The sequence below is a fragment of the Amphiura filiformis genome, chromosome 1, assembly GCF_039555335.1.
Source record: "Amphiura filiformis chromosome 1, Afil_fr2py, whole genome shotgun sequence".
Lineage (NCBI taxonomy): Eukaryota > Metazoa > Echinodermata > Ophiuroidea > Amphilepidida > Amphiuridae > Amphiura > Amphiura filiformis.
In genome coordinates, this window is record NC_092628.1 from 84,761,276 (window position 1) to 84,787,574 (window position 26,299).

Below are 26,299 nucleotides of genomic sequence, written 5' to 3' on the forward strand. Positions count from 1 at the left end.
TCTGTTTAGGCATCCTTGCCCTTCATTTCAGAACAGATTTGATATTGAAAAAATATTAATCTTATTACCAGTAACCAGCCTAATTATTAAAATGACTTATAGGTAATCAAATGAATACATCCAACTCCAGGCTTTATACTTAATTAACAAGCTGTATATGTTTTATTAGGCATACATTTTCCCCCTCCCCCATATGCATAAGCATACATGTACCCATATATGACCTATAAAATAGGCATCCGGGTGCACGCCAGTAGCATAACCAGCCTTTTGCAAGTGGCAGTAAAGAGACAAACAAGTCAGCACCCAGCGGGAAAAAAAATCAGCATTTTCTCCAAAAACACTTGCATAAAGTATCCCCACTGAGGGGGCCCCAACCTCATCTGCCCCCACATTGAAAACCTCCAGTTAGCATCAGTAGAGGATGGTTCCACCAACAACTGATTGGTGATTTGATTGAAACCTACATGTATATTATTTCAGTCATGTGTTTCATCATGGAAGTGGTTTCATGTATAATTTGTAAGTAAAATAAAGAACTGTGATATTTTGAATACTGCAAAGTTTCCCTGTTGAGAATTACCAAGTAATACTGAATGTGTAAATTTGTATTCAAAATGACATATCTTCTGGTGAAGTTGCTTCTTGTTCAACACTAACAAATCCAAAACCGTAAGGCTACACTTGACTTTAATACATTGCACCAACTTGTGGGCATATGCAATTTCATGTACAAATACCTCAACAACTATTGGTTTCTTCTTTTTTGCGGCCACAAATGACAAGTTTACATAAAATCGAATGACACTGACAAAAACCCACTACAAAAATTTACCCGCAGTGCATATTATTATATATGTCATGCGGTAACACATGTACATCCCCAAATAAGAGCAATTTTTAACCTTGCATCGTCGTCGCTCAAAGCTAGTTTTGCTGCAATTATACTTCACATTGTACAATGTGAAATAGTGGTTGGCCAACCATGTCAACCGCACAAAGCAAATTGCCTGCCCCATGTTTATGCCAAGAAACAAGCAAACCATCCATGGCTAACTAAATGCCGTTCACATGACAATGCTTAACTCAGTATATCACAGTCAAAACTGACTTGCAGAGTTGTTTAAAAAAGACCGGTTGCTCTCTTGAAGTTGGACAGGCACTGATTGCATAGTCTCCTCAGATGTATCGGAATAAAAAATACAATTTAGGCAGAGCATTAATGATATGGGGAAAGCCACTTGAGTATAAATGTAAATGCAATCACAGACCCAATCATCCCATCAATCAGACAAAAATATATGCTCATCGATAACAATATCAATATAGCGATTGTGATGATTGTAGAACCATGCAAATGAGCCCAGGGCTCGAATTTCAGGGAGGCCACCAAGGCCACTGCCTGCCCCTTTTCAGTTTTGGCCTTTTACAGGTGCCCCAGATCTTCCAAGGCATTCTTCGTCACTTGCTGGCCTTGGTGCCCTTCTTTGTCTTTGCCCAGTTAAATTAAAATTTGAGGCCTGTTTACATCCTCCGCGATAAAAACTTTCATCGTGTGACGGATTTCTGGTCATCTCCAAGAGTCAAATATGGTTAAAGTTTGTTGCAATATTGCAGGGCTGTGCACTTCTGATTGGCTGCTGGGAAATCAAGGTCAGGTAAACATCAAAGCAGAAATAAAACAGTATAGTGATAGCGATATATTGCAGGGGTGTATTTTTCAATTCCATTGTGAGATGCTACATTGCAAAAAGGCATCACAAAATACTGCAATTTAAATGGAGTATATAAGCATGATAAGGGCCTAAAAGTCTTCACAACCCAATGACAATGAACTTGCTAGTACACAATTCCCTGTTAAACTGTATCAGGCTCGCTTTACATATATCACATGTGAACTGTCTTTTGATACACCAAGCCTGATGCCCTGCAGCAGTAGGAAGTTTTTCATTATGGAAGCCATGCCCTGTTACTCTCCATAGCTCATATTTCAGATTAGCCTCCCATTCATATAGCGATATGTTCCTCAAACCCGAAATTCCCTGTCAAACATGTTTTTGCGGATTGGCCAAATTCAGCGTGGCTCAGTCGTTGTCGGTTTGTTTCCACTAGGATGATAGGTATTTAATGTTCCCCCCTTGGTGCTCCAATAAAATTGGAATGCCTTTAGGATTTCTGGAATGATCAAATTGCAATTAGGGTTTACCAAATGGGTATAATAGCTCAGGCTAAATTAATTTTATTAGTACTCTATATACATAGGCCTATATCATAACATGAAATTGTGAAACTTGAAAATAAATGCAGGAAAATCTGTGATGGCATGTTGTTGAGGATAGACATGATGATATTTGAAAGGTGATACAAAATATTGTACATCTCTATGATTATGAGTTCGCTTATTTGATCATATGGCAATTAATGCAACAATAACAAATGCTATTATTAAAAAATAAAATAAATAAACTTATATTACCGTAATAAAATACATTTTGGAAACTAACAAATGTCTACATGTAGTGCTCTGTGCCAATGATGTTTTGCTTATTTTGTTATTACATATCATTGTACATGTATTAAATTATTTACATCAATTAAATTTTGCTGCTCATCTGCTCAGAGGCATACTGGCAAAATGAACTGTTATTTCCCCAAAATGGAGACACAAAGAAATTTAAAAGAAGGGGAAAGCATCCCCCTTTGTGTGAATATATTGCAGTGAAAATACACATGGAAATTTGACATCAACATAATTATCACAATGATGGCACTGTGACATGATGAAATGAGAGTAAAATGATACTCAAAATGCACATGCTGCTAGTCTGCATGCACAAGATGTGACTATGACCTGGAGGGATGAGAGTAAAACAGCTGGTACACAGCAACACAAAAAAAGCACATGTGATCAATCTATATTAATCATAAAAATATTGATGAAGCATGCCCAGAGGGCAAGCAAACCTGATCATATTACCAAATCATCTCAGCATAGAGCAGAAATTGTTTTTTAATCTCCTACCCTTTGTTTAACCACTTGTATACAGACAACATCAATCAAAATAAGACAATAATAATAAATGATTGAACTTGGGTAAACTAAATTGATAACTTGTTGAACTGTTCAGCATATATCAATGCATTGTAGTGTTACCTTTTGCAAAAAGTCATCAATTATCATATTTGTTATGATGTTGCAAATGTTTTATTATTGCTAGAAACATCATCTTTATTAAAGCTGCCCACAACATTGCAGGCCTCTTACGTCTGTGCAGGTCTGTGTGAAGGTGGACAGGGCTATAGAATTTCCATCAGGATCTAGTAAACAAAATAATCTCGATTACATCTTCATAACTTCTTATCAAAATGTGCCATTGCATGTGAATGATGAGAAACAAACAGTTCACAGTGCTTATGGAGATACCACAAAGCGGTTTAGAATTCAAAAGCATTTTCACTATGCTAATACCATGTGAGTCACTTCATTAACTCACATTGCTGCTAAAATTGGTGTTTTAGATTTTATGATTTGTAACATAAAAGCATAATGTTGTGGCCAAGATTGGCATTTTTAAATTCGAGGAAGAAATCTAGTGAAAAATAGGTGATTGACAGGCAACATCTTAATAATACTTATGTTCTTCTTGAACAAGAGTAATGACAAATGTAGTTCTAACATAAAATTTAATGTGGTTCTTTTTATAAAAAAAACACAGTGGTTTGTTCAAGCTTTGCTAATTAATCAGATCTAGAACAAATTTGCAAGTAAACCAGTGAGTTGACCCAGTGTCCGAATTAAGAAAATAAAAGGGGTTGTCCCACGGACAACCAGGTTGTAATTTCTGGTTGTCCACCAATGTTTTTGGTTGTCCGTAAGCTGCCACAATCTGAAACAACTACATGTGACCAATAAAGTGGAGTGAGTGTAGTCAATTTATGAACAATTAGGCCCTACTCATAAATATTTAACAATTCATCAGTTATGTCAGGTTTGAGCAAACTAACATGCTGAAAAAGTGACTACAGCATTATTTTTGGTTGTCTGGTGCATATTTTGGTTGTCCCGGGCGAACGGACAACCAAAATTTCGAACAGTTTATACCCCAAAACATATTTCCTTTCCAAATGAAACATTATTACACAAAATAAGTTTCAGTAAATATGACAGACAGGAAGAGCTCATCAAATATTAACATGCAATAAATGCATATAGATTGCATCTGTATTTACCAAAGACATATCTGACTGTCCTAACATTATATTATGCTTAGGTTTTATACAATGCTTTAATATTGAAAGTACATGCTTTTAAAGTTAAGTTAACAACAACGTTATTTGATTATGTAAGTTGGAACATTACACAAGCCACTTGAAACAACAGCCTGTCATGTAAAAGTAGACCCTTGAACTGAATCCTGTAATGATGGTATTGAATTAGCAATGTTGGCAAGTAAGTTTGTTTTCAGAAATAGCATGGAAATTGAGAACAACCTGTGTGCCCATATTTGATCTGCTGAGATGACAGCACCGGGGTTGCAACTCAACTAATCTTGAAATCCTTCCTATCCTTCTAGATTTAGATGCCAAATGAACCCAAACTGAGATTGCTTACTGATAGATCCCCTCTTTGCAAATTCTTGCTGCTTTTCAGATTTTTCTTTCCTGCTCCATATTTCACTAAATGTAAAACATAAGCACTGTAAAAGCGCAATTGCGTTTTTTTGTCAGGCGTTATATATACTGCTAATTAAAAACAAAATCAGTTCTATTGATTCATAGGCCTTCAAGAAGGCCTATGATTGATTTTAGTTTCATAACTTAGTTATTTCTGTATCATTTGCCATCAATAGGCTTGTTCAGACGATCGCTTGTAACTACATTCGAATGTAAACTTGAATGTAGTGCCCGTCTAAACGCACTCGCATGTAGCTACATGCAAGTTACAAGTGACGATTTTACATGTAAGATATCTTACATGTAGCGAGCTACATACGAATATAAGGCCAGTGTGAACAAGACTTGCATGTAAACTGGCTTGTAAGCATGACCTGTTCTGATTGGGCATAATCGTGGCATACCGGTAATTTACCAGTGAAGGTCACTCTTACTTTTGAGCTGGCTTACAAGTAAGTCCTGTGTGGACACACACTCTCTCGTAGCATAATTTAATTGCTGGCTTGCTTGTAAGTTAATATATTCGAAAATAGGCTACCGTCTAAACGCACTGATATCTCAAATAAAGCGTCCTTACCATTACTTGAAATCGACCTTCACTTTATCTTTAGGCGTAAGGTAATTTGTGCTGACTTCACATGTACTCACAATTTTAATTTACTCTCATCTATTTCCTGCATAATATCCAATGCAATCACCATCACCCAATGTAACTCTTTATTTTGAATAACCAATTTGAACAATAAAAGGATGTTTGATTAAAAATGCCCTAAGAATAAGATGACCATTTCCTTGTCATTTTGCCAATTCTAATTATAAAGCAACAGCCTTTTGTGTGGTATTCAGAAAAATATTGTCTTTTAACACAGAAGCATGGAAGTGCAAGAAAAGTGGACAAACTACAGAACAGATTGACTACCAATCCTATACATACCCTACCTTAAACCCTAACCCTAAAAACTAACCCTACCTTAAACCCTAACCCTAAAAACTAACCCTAATTCTAACCCCATCAGGTGGCAGCCCTGAAAGCATAAAAATGATGCTGCACTTGATCAATTCAGTGTTCAATCCTTACTGCAATTACTTGGAAAAATCCAGCCATAATATATGCTGAGAATCCATGATGCAATTAAAATGCAATTATTAAAGATACCATCTTCGGACGGACAGTCATCACCAATTTGGAAATCGTTAGCACCGGCTTCTTAATTAACAGCGTGGGTAGCATTTTGATTACATCTTTATTCATTGCACATTTTGAACAAGCGGTCATACTGATGGGATCAAAGTTGATGGGATGGTGCAGTGTGTTGTACATGGTGATTACTTATTCCTGGAACCTCATTCCAAAGGTTTCTTATTTTGAAGGAAGCCCATTTCCCCTCCCATTACATTATCATCTTACATAGACACTGGACACTACGTACAGATTACACCTATCTATATATTTTTAAAGGGTTATATCACAATCAGATCACTAATTCTTCCATGAGTATAGTCATCAGAATTGCACAATGATTAGTCTTTGTCAAAGACTGACTCGTGATAGTGGGGGACACACGATCAAGGGGGGGAGCGGCGAAGCCGCGATGAGCCGCTAATTTCGCGGCTAGTGCGCGGCTCGCGGTGACAGTGTGTGGTTCCCAGTAGTTTCTCTCCCTATGGGCAATACAGGTACATGGTCTGTAACACAGACTAGTGCATGATTAACATTCTAATGAACAGTGAACACCCCACTCCTTATAAAAACTGACCAGTAGTAACATGTACAGATTTTTCTCTCTGCCTGACATGCCAGGCTGACATGTAACATCTCCTCCAAGGAATGTGGCATTCTCATGGCTCATTTGCTCCATTGGGCCATCTAAATTACAGGAATGGATCATCATATAAGCACATATTTTATTTCTGTAGCAGCTCTCCTCCCTAAGCTATATTATCTGAGTATATTCTAGCTAAGAATTGTCTCTTTTAATGGGTCAAAAACTGCCCAGTCATATTATAGATTTGCTAAAACAAGCTTGTTGTTGCTATATCTATGGTAACTGATAGCCAATATACAACCATTGAATTAATCAATAATGGCAAATGTTGTGCGACATCATGTGTCCATATCGTAGCAATTCATTTTAGGATTTGTGAAATCTAAAGTTATCACTTCATTGCTAAAGTCTCTATAGTGGTAGTAAGAGCATGAGTAAGCTGCAAGTGCTCTATAAGACTGTGCTCATCATAATATCATACAATATGTAATTGTGTTGTTCCTCAAATAATAAAAAAATCTGGAGAAGGCTCCAGATGCAATAAGCCCTTTCGCAATTACAACTGCGCATGTGCAGAAACAAAGTCGCCAAATAAATATAGCGATAAACACAACGAGGCTACTGTACATTTTCAATGGGGTGAACTTTGACGTTTCCGTAAAAACGTTTTGTACTGGAATTTCGCTGACAGTTTGGTCTTTGCAGGAAATTTATATTTGTATTTCACAGGAAATATTAACATATGTAGGAATGAATAAAAAATGTTTTACAAAAATGTGTTTTTGAAGGAAGTGCAAAGTTCGCCGCCATTGGAAATGCACTGCAGCCTCCTCGTGTTTATCTCCAAAAAATCGGCAAATATTACCCACAATGCATCATGATTCTGAAATTGCGAACTGGCTTATTGAGGATTTAGCAATGTCACCAGGGCAACCATAGTAGATCCATTTTTGAGTCATTTCTTACATTTTCTTTTAAAATAACAAACTGCCACTTTGATCGATTCACATTTTGGGTTATGTTGACGGCTGCGCAACATCTTTAGGGTTTGCTATGGCCTATAACCAGTCGGTATTGTCAAGAAAGTCTGTAACATATACTCTGCTTATCATATATAAGATTACAATGTAATTCTTTCATTCCAAAATAAAGATTAGATAAACTTGGGGTAAATTGAATAGTTTGCTTGTGTGAACACATCCCTTCTCTCTTTTACTGAACCATTACACCATTATATAGGCTGCAAAATCTTCAAGAAATAATGCTTGTGTGGCTAACATGGTTCAACTAGTGACAGCATGATCCACCTCTTTAGTACATTATTTGGATATAGGTTCCCTTGTGTTCTGCACTTAATGAGCAGTTCCTATTACACAGAAACCGGCAGGGAATTGTGCTTTCAACTCCACTCTACTTAGCATGCCTAACAAGATCGCTGGGATCAGCGGCTTGTTAAACTTCCTTCATGGATTTGTACCTATAAACATGATCATTTCTTATGCGCCATCGCTGGCTGGTTTATATGACAGTACATTTTATGAGGATTGTCATTTAATTGCTTCCCAAATGTTGTTTGCCATCATTACCTGATCACATTTGATCAGGAAGTCTCATCTTTGAGTGATGGTATAGGGTGGCATGAATGTGCAGTCTTTCATGGAGCACAGCTTATAGTCAAACAGGACATAACCTGAAAATGGACCCTCCTGGATTCAAATCTGAAATGAGATATCCCATCTTAGAATGAAAGTAAAGGGTGCCATGCAGAGGCATTTTGGGACTTTGGGTGGAGGTTACCTTATCATAGCCATAGTAAGCGAGGTAGCCAGGGAGGCCATGACCGCCCCACTTTTGAGAAGTTTGCTGTGTTTCCAATTTTGGCACATATTTCTATTTTGGCCACCCCAAATTTGATGGCTGCCCAACATATTTCAACCATGCTACAGCCCACCCCAGTCCAGAGTTGGGCATGTTGGGAGAAGGTTCTGGAAGGTTAGCTTTCGGTCCTTAATACTAATGAAGCTAGTGAAAAACAAAACAAAAAAATATTCAACATTCAACATTTTTAAAATGTCTACAAAAACAATCCATATTTTGCAGCTCATTTCAAATATCAATCAATCAAGAAATTGACTGTTTCGCAACATTTCACAATATCAATTCACACATCTGTTTTTACATTTAAAACATTATTAATATTAAACATCCCAATTGAAAAAACAGTGCCAATTGGCCAATGTGAAGGACATTTGTGTTGCTTTTTTTTATACTTTTTATGTTAACTAGGGCAGGTCACTGTACAAGGAAATTTGCAGGAGGTTTTATTTTTGCACATTTCACGGTTAATTTTAAAAATATTTCCTGGAATGGAGCTTAGACTGCAAGACAAATGCAGACAGACTAACACACAGACAAGAAGTAAATGTACACATTCATGTATGTGGACAGACACCCCTCGTAATACATGCATACAAATTGTTTCACTTTGCTTAATCATTGCAACACTACTCAGTATGCAATTCAGTAGCATATCATTTCCCATTTTGAAAACGAACATAATTTGTTTGGTTGTTATTGTCAAAATTGAAAATTGATTTCTCTTGCGACGTTATTGAATTATTGGTTTGCCCCAGCCTTTTGTAGAATAATAAAATGCTTGCCAATCAACTAATGAAATTACCATATTATACAATATATGATTTAGATACACAAATATCACCACCCACACATGCTATACAAGTTTACAAAATGATACACACTCACAAATACAAGAATTTCATACAAAATTGAAAATTGAATCTTATTTCTTCATTTGACCAAGTAATCGGGCAAAATCTCTCAACAATTGACCATTTTACAACATTCAAAATTGGAAAGGTAAAAGTGTCTTGCATGATTTTGGATATTGAAGTCTACAATGCTTGCAAGTGACACTTTACTTTCAATAGGGTAAGGTAAATGAGACCACATTCCCTCCTTCAATATTGAATGCGTCCCATAAGTCAGTAGCACCCAATATTGATTGCATCTTCCTATTTAGCTCGAAAAACACAAAATGAATACCTTGACCAGATGCTTAACACATTTGAACAGTTTTATTGAACTCAAAAAGTGGATCAAATATTAAATATGTAAATGAAGACAACATTGAATTACATTGACTGAAATTATGTTGAGGGTATTAATGGTTTCTGATCAAAAAATCTGGATATGTGTACAACGGTTTCATTTAAAAATTGATGGTAAAATACAAAAGAGTACTTACGATTTTCGCCCTGGAAGTCTGGTACGAACTGCTCAGCTTCTGCCTCCTGTCCATAACAAAGACCTGAAGAAAAGGGTGAGAAAAGAGAATGAAAAACTGATTAGACATTTCCTAACACTTCTCCTAATTTCCAGCATTGATATTCTATTTGTCAAAAACATAAGATGTAGCCCAAAGCTAATCAAAGTGCATATCATATTCCTTTCTCCTGCCTTTATACATAGATGGTCATACAATCACTTCCAATTACAATCAGAGGTCCCGGGTTCAACCATCTCTCAATTCCACCCACTGATTGCTCTTTCAAACTATTATACTTCCATCATTTACAAATCAGTCCACTTCTATTGATTTCTATTTTGCGAGTATCCATCAGGTTTTTCTGTTTTGTGTTCAACACATTTTAGACCGAAATAACAAAAGATATGGGAGCAATGATGCCACCTCTTTCTTTGACAACTGTTAACCTTTTTTTTGTGGTGTGGTAAATGTATGTTATTTTTTTCTGTAGATATATTGGCTGCACGAGGCTTTGATTGTCTTGGTCAAATGGTCAACCCCTCAATTGAAGTTTGCTAGTTGTTGTTTTTTTAATGGTCAGTGGCAGCATTACAGGGGGAATGGGGAGCATTTGCCCTTAAAAATATGTTTTTGCCCCCCCCCCCCGGAAAAAAATCCTGGTGCCCCCACTGTAAATGGTTGCTTCATGCGGTGAGCCTCAATTTGTTCACTATATGGACTGGGATTATATATTGTACTCAAACCTGATCTGATTTTCATCCTCTACAGATAAATAAACAGTGATATAAACAATAAAGCAATAGCTGCCAAATGTCACTTTGTAGATGTGTACAAAATAGAATGCAGAAATTGCCAAATGTCTTATGCATAAGGCGGCTATTGCTCTAGAGCCCTCAATAATATGGAATACAGTTAAATATTCAACTTAATTTTATTGACCTGCTGATATTCATTTTATAACTTTATTTCAAGCTATTCAAATTCTCCTCAGAATTTCAGACTTATTTCTTATGTAAATAAATCTCGTGCCTTGCACTACCTGTAAATGAAATCAGATTCAACAACCATATATTAATTCTGTACATCAAACAAATGCAACAAGTACGTATTGATTCAGTAAAGACACTATCAGTGATCTCAGCAAAAGTCAATGACAGATAAGTCAAGAAAATTGTCATTAGGGTTTCTTTTTTCATATGAAAACTAAGAAAATGGCAGTATTGATAAACATGAAGCTTCATTCAAATGCATGTAACTGCAATTGTCTGTCCAGACAAACTCCCCCAACCAGTGGTGGCACCAGGAATTTTGGAGGGGGGGGGCATGGGAGGCAAAGTGAATTTCAGGGGGGAAAAATTAACAAATTTTGTGCAAAATTGCAGCAAAAAGTGGTATTTTTGTTTTTTACTGGGGTGCAACAGGGGGGGGGAGATCAGATTGGGGGCATTTCCCCCCTCCCCCGTTGCACCGCCACTGCCCCCAACATTTACCAAAATGTGACATAATAACATTTTACCCTTATTACTCATATTAAGTTGTTTTTGGTCAAGTTTATGTCATAGAAGAACGGCACTTGTTTACATTTTGAGAGCATGCAGAGCATATACACGCAAGTGGGGTTCTGATTGGCTGAATCAATCGTCCGACAATCAGCAACAGACCGATAATCAGATTGGCCCATTGTGTGTCAAATCATTGGTCGGCGCAGATCGGCGCCCTTGAAGTGAACACAAAGCTCCGCTCATTAACAAGGCGCTCACGTCTATCTGAGCAAGGGACTGCCGTTCTTCTCTGAAACCCAGTGTAGTATCGCATGCATGCAAGGTATGACATCACTTGTATGTTCTCTTCACAAAAATCTGATTTTGGATGATTTTTGAGATTTTCTGATTCAGTTAATCACTGACAGTATCTTAACGATTGAAATGTGGACTAATGAATTCATACTTGAATTGTCAAATGTATAATGGGTCACTTTATGGCTTGGCAGTCAACATTATATTTAGATTATTCAAAGAGAGAAATGGTGCTAATGTTTAATCAAATAATGACATAGATGTTTTAAATGGCTGTTTGTTGTCTGAAACCCATGTATATTTAAATGAAGCTTTATGAACCATATACGGAGTGTTGAAATCCACATCAAGTAGTGTTTTTCTTTGATATATGGATTGGGGGCATCCACTTGGTTGTCAGCCAACCCTAGCCACAGTCTACATGTGGACCTTCACTAACTTGGACAAGTGCTGTGTACTCACTTAATGTAAAAGATTGAACCAAAAAGAGTGAGTATTTATACATTTGTACACAGTTAAAACTGGATATTCTGACAAAACTATAATATATAGACCCACACAATGTGTCTTATAAAGTTAGGAAAAATATTTCTTTAGCAAATTATATTAGTTTGAAATGCTAAAAAGTTAAACCCAAGAAAACTGATGGGCGAAGTTCAGGTCTGTAAAAATCTTACTGTAAAAGACCCAATTTCAAGGTATATCCAAGCAATAAGATTTATTGTTTTTTATTTGACAGAGAAAATTAATTTAAAAGCAAAAAGGTATATCTCTGAATTGTGTTGATTTCAACATGTATTGATCGACTTTTAGCACGGCTAGATGTATAACAATAGAGGATGGTGAGTAGCGTTCTGAGTGTAACATTCATATCAATATAAATAGAATGTGTTTGTTTGGTGAGATTTGTAAATCTATTGGCAATTCCATCTTTTTCAATTGACAGTAATTGAGTTATAGTTGCTCTGAACTAGGGGAAATCCCTTGTATACATGCAAAGATAAATCATTATGCAAGGCCTGGCTAGGTGGATTCAAAAGTGCAAGGGGGATGTATCGTTAACGATCCATCGTTAACGATCCATTCTAGTGGATTTGAGGGGGAAAAAGATGTGCGTAACGATCAAGCAAAATGAGATGTTTGTTGCTGGCATCAACAAAAGCATTGGGCTAATCCAGAAAATAGATGCACACCCGCTATAGAGGAGTTCAGATTTCCGGACTTTTTATCCAGTCGTGACTGTTGGAAATCCAGACTTTCAAAGTGTTCAAAGGCAAGAAAATCCTGCAGAAAGATAGTTCAAAATCAGAAATCCTCAATCTGAGAGCTCATTTTGGACATTTGCGTGATTTTTCCGTCATTTAATTGGATTTCCAAGCTTTTTCAAGTGACATTGGCACCTGGAATTCCGGTCGCTTTCAGAAAGCAGATTTGGAAATTCAGACATTTCTTTGAAAATTTTTGATCTCGGGTGCAGTTTTGAATCGCCTACCCCTTGGGTGCTAGACACACTTTTGGGGATAGCATACCACAGGGAGTACATTGGCCAACCAAGCTTTCCGTGCCCATGTATGTTCGCATGATGATGATGCAATCCTATTATGTGAGATACTTTTGACTTTTGTGCTGTTGTCTTTTGTGGCTTTTGATTGGGTCAGGGTTTTAATGAATATAAATGCTTGGTGTATATTATGCCTTGGTAACTGATCTTAGTATATAGCTAAGCTCCCTGTCTCATTTCAAGAGCATCCCTCATCCCTGCAAAAGCTAGCTATATATTTAGTATATAAGCTCCCTCATCAGATTTCTAAACACACACAGATCTCTAGATGCACTCCAAACTGTGTGTGTACTAAAACAATGCATTAATTAAACTCACTGATAGGTGAAATCTGAAAAATCATTTTGCTTGTGAAAATGTATAGCAAATATTAAAGTTGAACCTATTAACTATGGTTATACAATATGTTGGCACTTTCTCCATGTTCTCTGCTTGGTTAGTCAACGGAATTGTTTGATTACCAGTATTACTGCAGAAAACAGAATTATTTCATAAATGCTGGTAAACCAGACATGTATGATGGATTATATGATTGGAATCTTTTACCACCTGATCTATAGGTTTTGTGTTACAATGAATCACAAAGTTCAAAAAGGACATTGTTAATAACATCTAGAAACACTGGAGAATCATCAGTCAGTCTACCAACAGCATTACACCACTGTAATGGTTTCTCTGAAATATTCGGTTCAAAAAGTGAGTGTTGTTGACCAGTTTTAAAATATACCTTTGAAATTAATTACTTATTTTTTAATATTGGTAGATGACAAAATAATTCTTCACATTACTATATAGCTACATTGTCGGCCGTACGCCTGGCGGAAATTGTTCAACACTAGTTCTAGGAGTAGCGGTATGCCCGGGGGGGTACTCAAGTTTGGTTTTGGTAGGGACGTGCCGCTGAGATTTTGGAAGTGGACCCATAAATATACCAATTTTTCAAAAAATTTGGACCCATTTATATACCAAAAGTCAAAATTTTCGGCCAAATTTTACCAAAATTGTCTTTAGTTTTTACAAATTTTCCCAAAATGTTGGGAAAATTTTGAAAATTTTGGCTAGATTACGGAAAAATTGGGCTGTTTTCCGAAAAAATTGAGAAAATAAAAAAAAAGGACCCATTCATATACCAAAATAGGCTTTGAAAAAGGGGTCATTGATATACCAGAAGGCTGAAAATGCTACCCATATTTATGCACGTCCCGTATGGTCATTTGTACTGAGTACCCCTGGCGGTATGCGCCAAGGCTGCCAGGAGTAGCGGCGATGTGAAAGATTGTTAGTGTAAGTGTAAGTTCCGCCAGGTGTACACACAACAATTTACTTCTGAGGTGTATGTTGAAATGTGAATGCTGCTATGCCTGGCACCTGGTGTAAGTTTGACCTTATTTTGGTGAGAACTAAGAAATGACATTTTGCATGGTTGGAAAAGGTCATACATTCATAAATGTATCTGGTAGCAAGCAACTGCTAAACAGGTTGCATGTTTCACCTTTGACCCCCTGATCTGAAAAAGTAGGTCATATCTTAGCACTTTGCCAGCAGGAGAGAGTTTGCAGGGATGGATCATTAAGGTGGCTGTATCGGCTACGGTGTCATGCTCAAAACTCCTTGAAATGATATAGGATGTGTGTATTGATGAGAAAACTTTATTTGCCAAGTTTTAATTTTTTTTTTTTCCAAAAAGCGCTTTTTTTGACTTACTTAATTTTTGTCATCTCAAAATCCCATTGAATTACTACAGGGAAGGGTTTTTGGCACTTTGCCAATTTATCAAAATAGCCACATTTTTGAAAACAAAGATTTTATTAAAACTGATTTTTCTCTCCTTTATAACAGTTGTATATAAAAGTTTTAAGTTTCATTTTGCTGCCAATATATCACAGAATAATACAAACCAAGTTTATTTTCTAACTTAGTGTTACTTAAGTATAATTATATTTAAAAGGAATGTTGGTACTTTTTTTTTTTATAAACACTAAATTACCTAAATTCTAGGATTATTTAGCCAATAGGGTAGGGTGCTATGGTTACCAAACTATAAGGGATGGTAAATAAGATTAATATCTAAATTATCTCGTCAGCTTTTTCCAATTAAGTGTTTCTATTTTAAGCTACAGTGTTTCTAACATTCCCTAAAGTGAAAAATGGAAAAAATAATTTTTTTCAAAAAGTAAACACTTTATCCATAACAACTGACGAGAGAATTTAGATATTAAGCTTATTTACCATCCCTGAAAGTTTGGTAACCATAGCTCCTTCCTAAGTGGGCAAAAAAAATCAAAAACTGTCAAAATTAAGGAATTTTCAAAAAATAAAGAAAAACATAAGAATTGTTACAATTCTTATAAGACTCTTAAAATAGGTTGGGAAAATACTTTTCTTTGTTATGTTAAAGATTTAAATGAATAGACCTGATCGATCTGACACAGGAGCTATTTTTCTGCAAGGGTGTTGTATCCGAGGCAGCTACCTTAACAACACACATGGAGTTTTAACCGTTTTGGCCATTGAGAGCATGGCAAACATACCCTGAAAACTGCAATGCCAGAAAAAAACCCACTCCAGTAACGCTATTAAAGCTTTATTGTACTAGCCAGTTTGTAATTATTTAATCAAAAGAATGTATGCACTATACATTTGGATTCGAGCATATCATCATCTGATCATCTGTGTTGAGCAAGCTGTAAAATATGAAAGTCCAAAACTTAGGCCTAACCCATGATAAGGCCCTTCACACTTAATTCTTAGTTTACTGTTAACCGCCCGCATCCAAAATTGCAAAATATGCAATTATTTTATATTTATTTTGGATTTTCTCCTTTAAAATAACTTTTAATGACTTTTACTTGCTACTTTCTAACATGAATCATATCAACGACAATGATGAATAAACAAACAGCATACTGCACCTTATACTATGTGTAAAAGTAAGCATTATTAATAAAATAATTAAATGCCGACTCCCATCAAAACGGGTTGATAATTGCTTGTGATAACTAATACTAAATAAAGAAAATAATAGATAATTAATAATTGATAATTAAAAGCCACCTCATCCTATTTTTTAAATCTTAAACAGTAAACTCAGAATCAATTGTGAAGGGCCTAACAACACACAAAAAGGCCTAACATAATAAAATGCATTTGAATTCATGTCTGCCTACAGTGACTAACTTGATGTGCACCTCTTTATACATAGTTCCCTCCCATCTTATGTCGCACAATACTCCCATGATGATATGTCATTGGTAGGCCTATATTGTATAGGTCTATATTGTATAATTAAAATTAGTTCAATAAAAAATAAGGTTGTAAAGCAGAAAGAATAAATAATCCTGCAAAATTGATCTCTTTTACAGTGGTATCTGGTCTGACTATACTTCTCAAAGTGAACCAAGGCAGTAACCTTTCCATTCTTTTATATGGTGTATGCTTTCCTGCTACAAAATCTCAGCCTCACCTGTTCGCATCCATTCACATCCATTATTCAACATAATCTTGCATGTTGTTTCTCACAACAACAGCCAAACTTGCCTTTTGCTCACATACCAAATTATCACTTCAACCCCTCGACTAGCATCTTGCAAACATATTATTTTTTCTCCCTTTTTTTTTTTGCCTGAAGATAGAACTCAAGTTATACAAGTAGGGGCAATGCACCACAAGCGCTACTAGTTCACAGATTCACACTTGGATCTTGTGTTTGTGTACATAGTATATTCAATTTTGTGAGACAAGATCTTCTCGACTGGAGAAATTCAGGGAGCGCTCTTGATTTGAACAAGTGGTATTATATTGTAATGTAACAGAATGCATCTTCTTTCTCTCTCCGTCGATCACTCTCAATTCTTGCTCTCTCTCTCTAGTCTCTTATTTTTATCCTTATTTTTCTCTTGTTCTCTTTCTCTTCTCTCTCCTTTTAGTGACCAGTCATGTTAGAATGAGGGCAAAAACATTTTATCGTTCACATACACAATGAAAAGTAGCCAGTAGCGATTACTCTGTGTTATACATACCTACATCATGTCAGCATTTAGTTCCTACATGTATAAAAGAGAGATTGCAAGCCATGTATGTATTTGTATCTAGACCCAAAGAATCCTGAGGTGAAACCGTTCACTCTATCAATATCCCCCCGGATCTACCTACTCCCAGCACTTACCACTTGGTGCTCAATGCTGAACCGAAGCCTCGTACTATAAAGCAATATCTGTATACACATTAAACTTGCTCACAATGACCACGAAACTGGTTCTCATCTGGTAATTTCTATACTTCCAATGTAATTTCTGGAGCACTTGCACACAAACACACCATATTCACAGATCATCAAGTTTCAAGTGATACCTGTTATTTCTGATTTCAAAACCTAGACTCCCTTGAGTATATATAGCGGCTTATAGCACTTACTCTTTCTACTAAAAAAGTTAAAACAAAGAAGCTTATAGACAACCTTCCACTTTGTACAAATATCTGCAATGATGTTGCCCCAAAATTATACTTTCCAAATATGCAAGTCTAGAAACAAAATTCCCTCCCCAGATGATCACCTTACATGAAACAAAAAGACTCAAAAGAATTTTAAAATATACTCCACAGATATATCCATATTGAAAATTATTACAGGGATTATGAAGTTTTACTGATATTGCTTTTATTGGGATTTTTTGCTAAAATGCATGCATTCTTATAGATAGTGTAGGAGGTAAAAAATAATCACAAGTTGGAGGAAGACAACTCCCAATTCACAGAGCACTTTATAAGAACAAAACATGCAGTATTACAACCTATCCATGTGATTTATTCGATTCTAGATCCACCCATACCAGAAAAATAGAAATCAAATTTGCACGATTCTTGCTGCAAATAAACCCTATGCTCTGATCAGATCTCGACCCCACCCAGCCTGGTAGATACCTGATGCTTTTGACCAGAAAGCTGGAGCATGGTGGTCTAACAGTAAGAGCGTTATGCTGGTTTCATACTACCCTGCCGCTTGCCGCTGAGCGGCGTGGCGCACGCGCATTGCAGACAAACGGACACAATAAAGGCTTGTCATTTGTTGAAACGCCCTGCCGCTTGCCGCAGCGGCAGGAAAGTATGCTAGAGGCTTTAGACTCATGAGCGCAAGGTTGTGGCTTTGAACATGGTTCAACATGGGCCAACATGCTGTGTTCTTGGGCAAGACACTATATCTCACTAGTCAAGTTGTCCCACTCCACCAAGGTGTAAAATGGGGAGCTGTTACTGGCACCCTTATTGTTGGCAGGCAAATGGTATGATATATTCCTATGGCAGCAGAATAAAGGTGCTTTGATACATTGTATTAAATTATTATATGGAGCTGGACCAATCCTGGGCAGAAATGTCCTTACCTCTTACCTGATAACCTGACATGTGGGTGGGAGACATGACTACTTTGCCACACTTCATACTTTGATTCACACCATGTTTCTATTTTTGAATTTGATGTGCCCCAGCAAAATAAAATTTGGAAATTTACCAAACAGGTTCATGAGATCATTTACCATGTTTACAGATCATGTTTGAAAATTTATAAATGTAAATAATGTTGGGCCTAGTAATAACTGTTAGCAGTTCTTCATACAGTTCCTCAGGACCTAACTAAATGGCTCATATCCACTACCTCAAAAAACACCTGGTATCTAGGATATTATTTATGTACAAGTGGACCAATACCAAATGGATCCAGATTACTTCACATTCAAAATTCTGTATATATGAAAATATAACAGGTGTTTCTATGTGCATTTTCTATTTATAGTATGATGCAAACAAACCCAGAACCAGCAGATGATGAAATAGGTAGCAACATCATAAATGTTTACATCAGTCTGTTTGAAATAAAATTTTACACTGTTGATTGATGTAAATCATAAATGTTATATTTTTTCTGTACATAATTATATTTCTTTGTAACAATTGATCTAGCTAGAATTTATTTCAAGAACATTCATCGATTTCTGGTAGTGTCTGTCCCAAAATACTGCCCACTGTACTTAGTCTGTGCTACATACATGTACCTATATTACCCATAGGGAGAAAAACTACTGGGAACCAGTTCAAACCCCCCCCAATCGCAAGTAGTCTTTGACTCTACTCTACACTCTACTCAACTAACATTGAAACAGTAGGATGGTGAAGTGGGCATTGAAATTTCTGTACAACCAACAAGTGGTTACCAAATTATTAATTCCTGCAAACTTTTGTGAGTGACAATAAAACAAATCAGCCACTCCACAAAGCTCTTGTTATAATACATCTAGGCTTGTCAACCTGGTATCTAAAGCAGTATACAGACTTTTTTATTATACGTACAATATTGTATGTACAATATGAACGTTATTTAATCTATTGCCATTCTATTTCCAGTACTGTTTAAGTTCTAACGAATGTTTGATGACGTAAAATCGATAATATATTTCTGCTAGATATTGTATGTAACATATTATCGATTTTTCGTCATCAAACATTCGTTAGAACTTAAACATTACTGGAAATAGAATGGCAATAGATTAAATAACATATATATTGTACATACAATATTGTACGCACAATACTGAGTCTGAAGCGCTTATCAGCTTTAAAATTCAAATCTGGATGATGATAAGCTTGGCTAGCTGTAAATCCTTTCTGAATGATAGATAGGGCTTCAATGTAACCACTACCACAAACGGAAATTAGTTTTCAGACTCACCCACTACCAAATGTTTTGGCTATGCTTGGTAAATGTAGGCTTATCTAAAACATTTTCTTGTTTTGGGTTTAATAATGAATTGATTCACTCACTAATGTTGCATGAAGTGGAAATTATACTCTATCCCAACCAGAGAAAAGACATATCAATATTATCATTTCTATGATATTTTTTTTCTGATTTGTATTTAGGCCCTACATGTTTCATTGTTGCATGTGACATTTAAATTTTAATGCATTTACTTTGGTTGGGATTGCCTTAAAAAGATCACGTTTTGAAGCTTACTAATACACACTGGGATTGATACGCTCAAATTTTAATATTACCATACAAATTAATACTGTTCAATATCTGGTTAAATTTTCTTGTTCAGTAGTTACATCTCAAGTTAACTTCAATACAATAATTCTATACCATCTTATCTGCTGAACTGGTTCTCCACTTTGTTTTGCAAATTGCATGTTAAAATTGTACTATTTTGGACTGAAACAACATGTATGTGGCCTAGGTAGACTGCCTCGTAAATATTTTGAGTACGATAGCTCATGCAAAGCCTTATGCTATTGAACTCAAAATTATGGGATCTGTGATCTGATCTGAATCTGGGAACCATCTTGGACCACAGTTGGACTGTTATACCAACTTTACCTAATCAACCAACTTGATATAAGTTGTTCCCAACTACTTTTCTTAAATGAACACACTCAGGGGCATTGATCAACAAATTGAACAACCCCATATACATGTTGTAAAGACAAATTAGGTATAACCTAACTGATGGAGGCCCTACAACCATGACAACTTCGCAACTTTATTTGGTTAACAACTTGGTGATTGCACAAACCTGCAATTGAGCAAGAACTTGAGTCTAGACTGTATCTAAACCACAGTGACATAAAGGGCAACATAACCTTTCCTAGAAAATTCAAGTCTAAACTAAACGTCTAAGACATTTACTGGATTCTACAAATTAAGCCGCAACTTTTATTGAATGCACAGCCATGACAAGAGGCATGAACAGTAAACAGAACGGCGCAATATCGGTTTGTAAGACAATCCGGCAGCCACATTAGGTAACTCAACGCAAACACATTCAATCTTGTAGCGGATACAATCATGAGTGTTGGCATTCGTAGCTGGCCACTATTGGCTAGCCTGTCTGTGGCTATTACCCCATCACACATCTTTGCGTCCATGTAAAAAGGGGTCAAGACAAAGTGTGAAATAGCACAGCCCCTCTTGTTCACAGGAATTAGAGATTTACTATTCAAAGCGAATTCCTTGGGTCTTATCCTTTCCTTTTCCTTGGCATCTGATGTTTGACCTTTTGTTTTTTATGGTACAGAAATCATGCACCATGGCAACTTATTAAAAGAGCATTTGTTTCTAGCCAGCAAGCTATGCTATAAACTGAACCTAAATCCTATAATTTGTGAACATTTGATATAGCCCTACCCTCACACACCAGCTTACACCCCCCCCCCACACACACACACACCCCAACTCACCCCCTTTTTGTGTTACTTCTTGCTGGTGACAAACTGATTGAAGCTTGATTTATTATTGAGAAGGGAAATTTAACTCATTTTTGCTCTAGTTTACTACATTGGGCTATTCCAGAAAATAGATGCACACCCCCTATAGAGGAGTTCGGATATCCAGACTTTTTGTCCAGTCGTGACTGTTGGAAATCCAGACTTTTAAAGTTCTCGAAGGCAAAAAAATCCGGCAGAAAAATAGTTCAAAATCAGAAATCCTCAATTTGAGAGCTAATTTTCAACATTTCCGTGATTTTTCCTTCATTTGATTGGATTTCCAAGCTTTTTCCAGTAACATTGGCAACTGGAATTCCAGTCGTTTTCAGAAAGCAGACTTGGAAATCCGGACATTTCTTTGTTTGAAAATTTACTCCTCTATAGGGGGTGTGCAACTATTTTCTGGAATAGCCCATTGTAAAAACCCAGTTTGGTCAACACCCTAATAGGCCTATGTAAGTTTAACAAACTGATGAGGAGTCCAAAAGGTAAAGGGACTTATGAAATTGAAACCTCATTGGGTTTTTGAACAAAACTGGGTAGACAAATAACTTCTGAACAGATATGGATCACCCTTCATAATTTTCATATACACAAGGGCACCCTTCATCAAATTTAATAATCATTTACAAATCACAAATTCTGAAATGAATTTCACTGCTACATTAAAGTAAACATTTCCCATTAGATTTGCATTTAGAGCAGGTTGACAATATTTGTCTCTGAGATAGGAACTGAAAGAGTTGATGTATAAAAGATATTCTTTCATGAAACAATGCTCTTTCAAAGACACCCTAGCTAGATGGATTGCCAAAGTGCATATTGGGAATGGGATCATAGAGCTGAAAGTAATGTTTAAAGTGGTCAATATCACAATCACTTTGTACTCTCTTCCACTTTCGGTCACTTGAAATGACTTACCATGCTTAGGATTGAATAGCATAAAAAACAACCAATCCCTTTGGGCAGTCTAGACAAATTTAATGGCAATATTCCCTGTATTTATGTTGCCAATGTACAAATCCAAACATGTATAATCCTCATATTTTGGTTCAATTTGATCTATTTCAATTCATTATGTAATAATCTCGAGAACCTACATTTTCTAATTTTCTAGACAACTGAATTTATTTATTAGTTACAAATAAATAACAATCTCCAAAGAAATAAAAGGGTCTATCTGAGGGAAATGAACTAAATATTTGATAATGTAATTATTAACAAATCATGCTTAACAATAATCTACTTCTCAAAGCATAGTGGCCATCATAGTGTATCTTTTTATTATTTGATAAATCAGTGCAGAGCACTTTTGACTTTTGACTAAATTAGTCTCTTCTAACACCATAATATCTGAGTATTAGGCACCAGAACCAAATGTGCGTAATCTTTGGATTGACCATCCATGCTTCAATGCTTGTCATTAATGAACTATCAACTAATTAATGAGAATTAATACTAAATCTATATTGGCCAATATCAATACAGGCAAAATTAATAGTCAATTAATTAATTTCATAAATAATAAGGATCGACCAAGCATCAATGGTCGATCGAAAGATGGAACTAATTTGTTTCTACTGCCTTAGCCATCCTCAACAAGCTTACTTTGTCAATAGAATGTATGAACATCACAAGTTCTTTGTATTTCTTTGTCAGTTACGACCTCCTTGCATATTCCAAAACTACTTGTCCTCTCATGAATGCTTGTCAGAGCCAACTAAGGCAAGCCCGAAGCTAATTTCCTATTTGCCGGACAGCTTATAGTACTAAACAACAGTATAGTCTTATTCTCAGTCCTGTGAGTCATCCAATGAAGTCTTGTGATGAGCATGCAAAAAAGACTAGTATCATTTGAGTGGAAATGTTGTTCATCGTTATTTTGCTTTACCTAGTTTAAATGGGGCGTGAAGGGGCTACTTGCACATTTATCTTTACTTTATCTGCTCCAATGGCCATGGCTGATTTGGTTACAAGACAGCCTATCCAAAAATAACTCACCACTAATTGCTTTGTATCCCCAATCGGTGAAAAATTAGCCTCTGTGAAAATAAGCCTCTATTCTCTTTTACTTTATAGTTTGTTGTCTCTCTGTTATAGGCAAAGAGGGACGATAAGGCAAACTGTATGTCATCCCCCATCATCATTGCGCTTTATTGGCAATAAGCCTCTGATCGGTGGAAACGACAAAATGACATTTGGCGCAGTGCAAGATGACAAGTAATAAGGATGAGTCTAAGTGACAGAAGAGGAAGGATTCAATGTGTTCACTGCACGACATCATGCAAAAACTGTGACAGAGGCAAAAATGAAAGAAAAGTGTTCATATCATTTGAAGGGCTGCTTCTGAAACATGGCCAGCAGCTGCTACACATGTATCTTTGAATCCTGCACATTATACCATCAGGGATAGGACCATCATGTTTGTAAAGCATTCCCAAGTCTTGTGTCAGTAAAGCAGAAGTGTTTCATCACAAACTATCTTCACTGGGGGAAGGTTAGCTTTACTGACAAGACAAAATGAACATCAAAGTGTGCCTTCCTTTCCTACAGCATCAAAGGACAGACTCCGGGGGTCACTCCCATTGTGGCCTGTACACCATCCGCGATAATGAAAACGCGTAAAAGGGTCGTTTTTTTCAGTGGGTAGGCACGATCTGGCGTATCGCGTTTAGGGTGTCAAAAACATAAAAAAATGAAAAAAAGGGTAGCAAAATTGCAATTGTTAAATACGCGGAAATGAAATTTAGGGTATGAAATTTGATGTTAGGAATGAAATCCCTGTTTAGGGTGTCGTTTTAGCCAAGGGTTAAATCCGTGTTTAGGGTGCTTTTCAAAAGTTGATTATCGCGGATGGTGTACAGGCCACAATGGGGAGTGACCCCCGGGACAGACTATCTAAAAGGTTAACTCTAAAAGATTATTGGCAATATAAGATGTGATTTAGTTGAAGTTATTTAGTTGTAATAATGGTCAGCAAAAATAGGTAGCATAAACAATACAATAAATCAGACAATTTCAAAATTGGCATTATAGAAGCTTTATAACTTCGCAACCAAGTAGTCACATATTGCAGATTCCTATGCCCTTCTCAAAAAGAGCTAAGCCTACAGCAAATTCTCAATAAGTGATTTCCTTCCTTTTTGCACTTTCTGATCATTTATTTCTTTCACTTTTCAGTTTGATAAATAACAGAACATATAAATAGCTTAATGAGAAAACCTTCAAGTTGACTTGCAGGTCAGCAAGGGAAATAATGTGACCACACCCTTTGACCCAGCCACACATTTTATTTTCTTTGGACAATTCTACCATGTCTTGTGAAACTGTGGTTTCTTTCATCCATTCATTCATTCTTCTGTATTAAAATATAAAGCTGTTCCTGAACCTTATTACATGCACCCTGATCATGCTAATAATAGCACAGAACGTTTAACATTAACAATACCTTTAAAATTCATGATTTAGGTTATAAAATTGAGACTAATATATGAATCCCAAGAAAACATGATAAAGTAATTAATTGCCACCCATAAATACATGGTGATCAGTGTTGGAATTAGTGCAAATTTTTTTGCGTAGCAAAAAATGCTATGCAAAATTTTTTTGTGTAGCATTTCCACAATTTTGTGTAGCATTTTTAGAAAGCAAAATCAGGGGTTACCCCTAGGTCAAAAATGCAAAAAGGGGGGGGGGGGGTCCCAAAGAATTCTTGTGGATCCCAACTATTCATAATTGTCAAGCAAATTCAATCTTTTCCTTCTTCTTTTCTCTTCCCTTCCCCTCCCTTCCCTTCCCCTTTCTCTTTCTTTTCTTTCCTTTCCTTTTCTTTTTTTTTTTTTTTTTCTTTTTCTTTTTTTTTTTTTTTTTTTTTTCTTTTCTTTTTTTTTCTTTTCTTTTTTTTTTTTTTCTTTTTTCTCTTTTTTCTTTTCTTTTTTCTTTTTAAAAAATTTTTTAACAATTTTTTTCAATCAAATTGCCTGGTATTTACCGCTTGCACCCGCTGGCCAATGATAATAACATACTGCCCTCTATTGTCAGGCAAAACAAACATGGCCACCGCCGGGATTTCCCGATCTCACGGCCTTGTTTCTTGTTAAAATTTCACTTCACAAAGCAGTATTACTGTGCATTATATTAAATATTGAAGTAAATTAGGCCATAATTTGGCATTTTAGGGGTTCAGTTGCTTCGAAAATGATGTGCATTATAATGCAATTTGAACCTAGAAAATTACAACATCATGACATGCCGATGATGCCGTTTTTTTGTGTAGCATTTTTAGCGATACAGTATACAAATTGAATAGCAATACTACAGAAATGAGTCGCAAAATGCGATGCGATACATACTAATTCCAACACTGATGGTGATGATTTTAGAAGGGATGTACGTTGTAAAAGTATCTGTTGAAAATTGAAAATAAATCTGGAAAAGGTGCAAGCGGGTACAATTCACACACAATCTCGCAAACATGAAGGATCTGGGAAATAAGATAGGGTGTCACCCTTCTAAAAATGTGTTTGCTCTTTTGAAATTAAAAGATGAAATATCATCATCCAATTTTTGGAATGGTTTTATTGAATTACCCTGGAATCCACAAAATAATCCTTAAAACAACTCCCAATAAAAAAAACCCTTACATTCCTTTTTAAAATAATGAAAATAAGACAAACATTTGGCAAAAGTAACTGATGGTGAAAAGTTGCCCTGACAATGATGACAAAATGAGGACGGATGTTATTGTTACTCAATACCATTTGCAATATGGACAATGATGCTGAACATGGTGATATAATAATTAATGCTATTGTTGCTGATTATCATGATGGTGGGTGATAATGTTATGATGATGATGCTGATGATGAGGACAAGCATGATAATGATGAAAATGACTATGACAATCTGCATGTTTCTACCGAAGCTCGGTTGCCATTCTAAACAATGGAAACTGAACAGA

The 26,299-nt window shown here is 36.1% G+C and overlaps 1 protein-coding gene across 1 annotated transcript in view; it reads right to left on the bottom strand.

Moving 5' to 3' along the window:
- The window catches only part of LOC140155364 (ETS translocation variant 1-like), a 103,622-nt gene that overhangs the window by 40,815 nt on the left and 36,508 nt on the right, over window positions 1–26,299 (bottom strand). Inside the window, exon 4 of the mRNA XM_072178183.1 lies at window positions 9,706–9,768. Coding sequence (XP_072034284.1) covers window positions 9,706–9,768 — 63 coding nt within the window. The remainder of the gene's footprint in view (window positions 1–9,705; window positions 9,769–26,299) is intronic.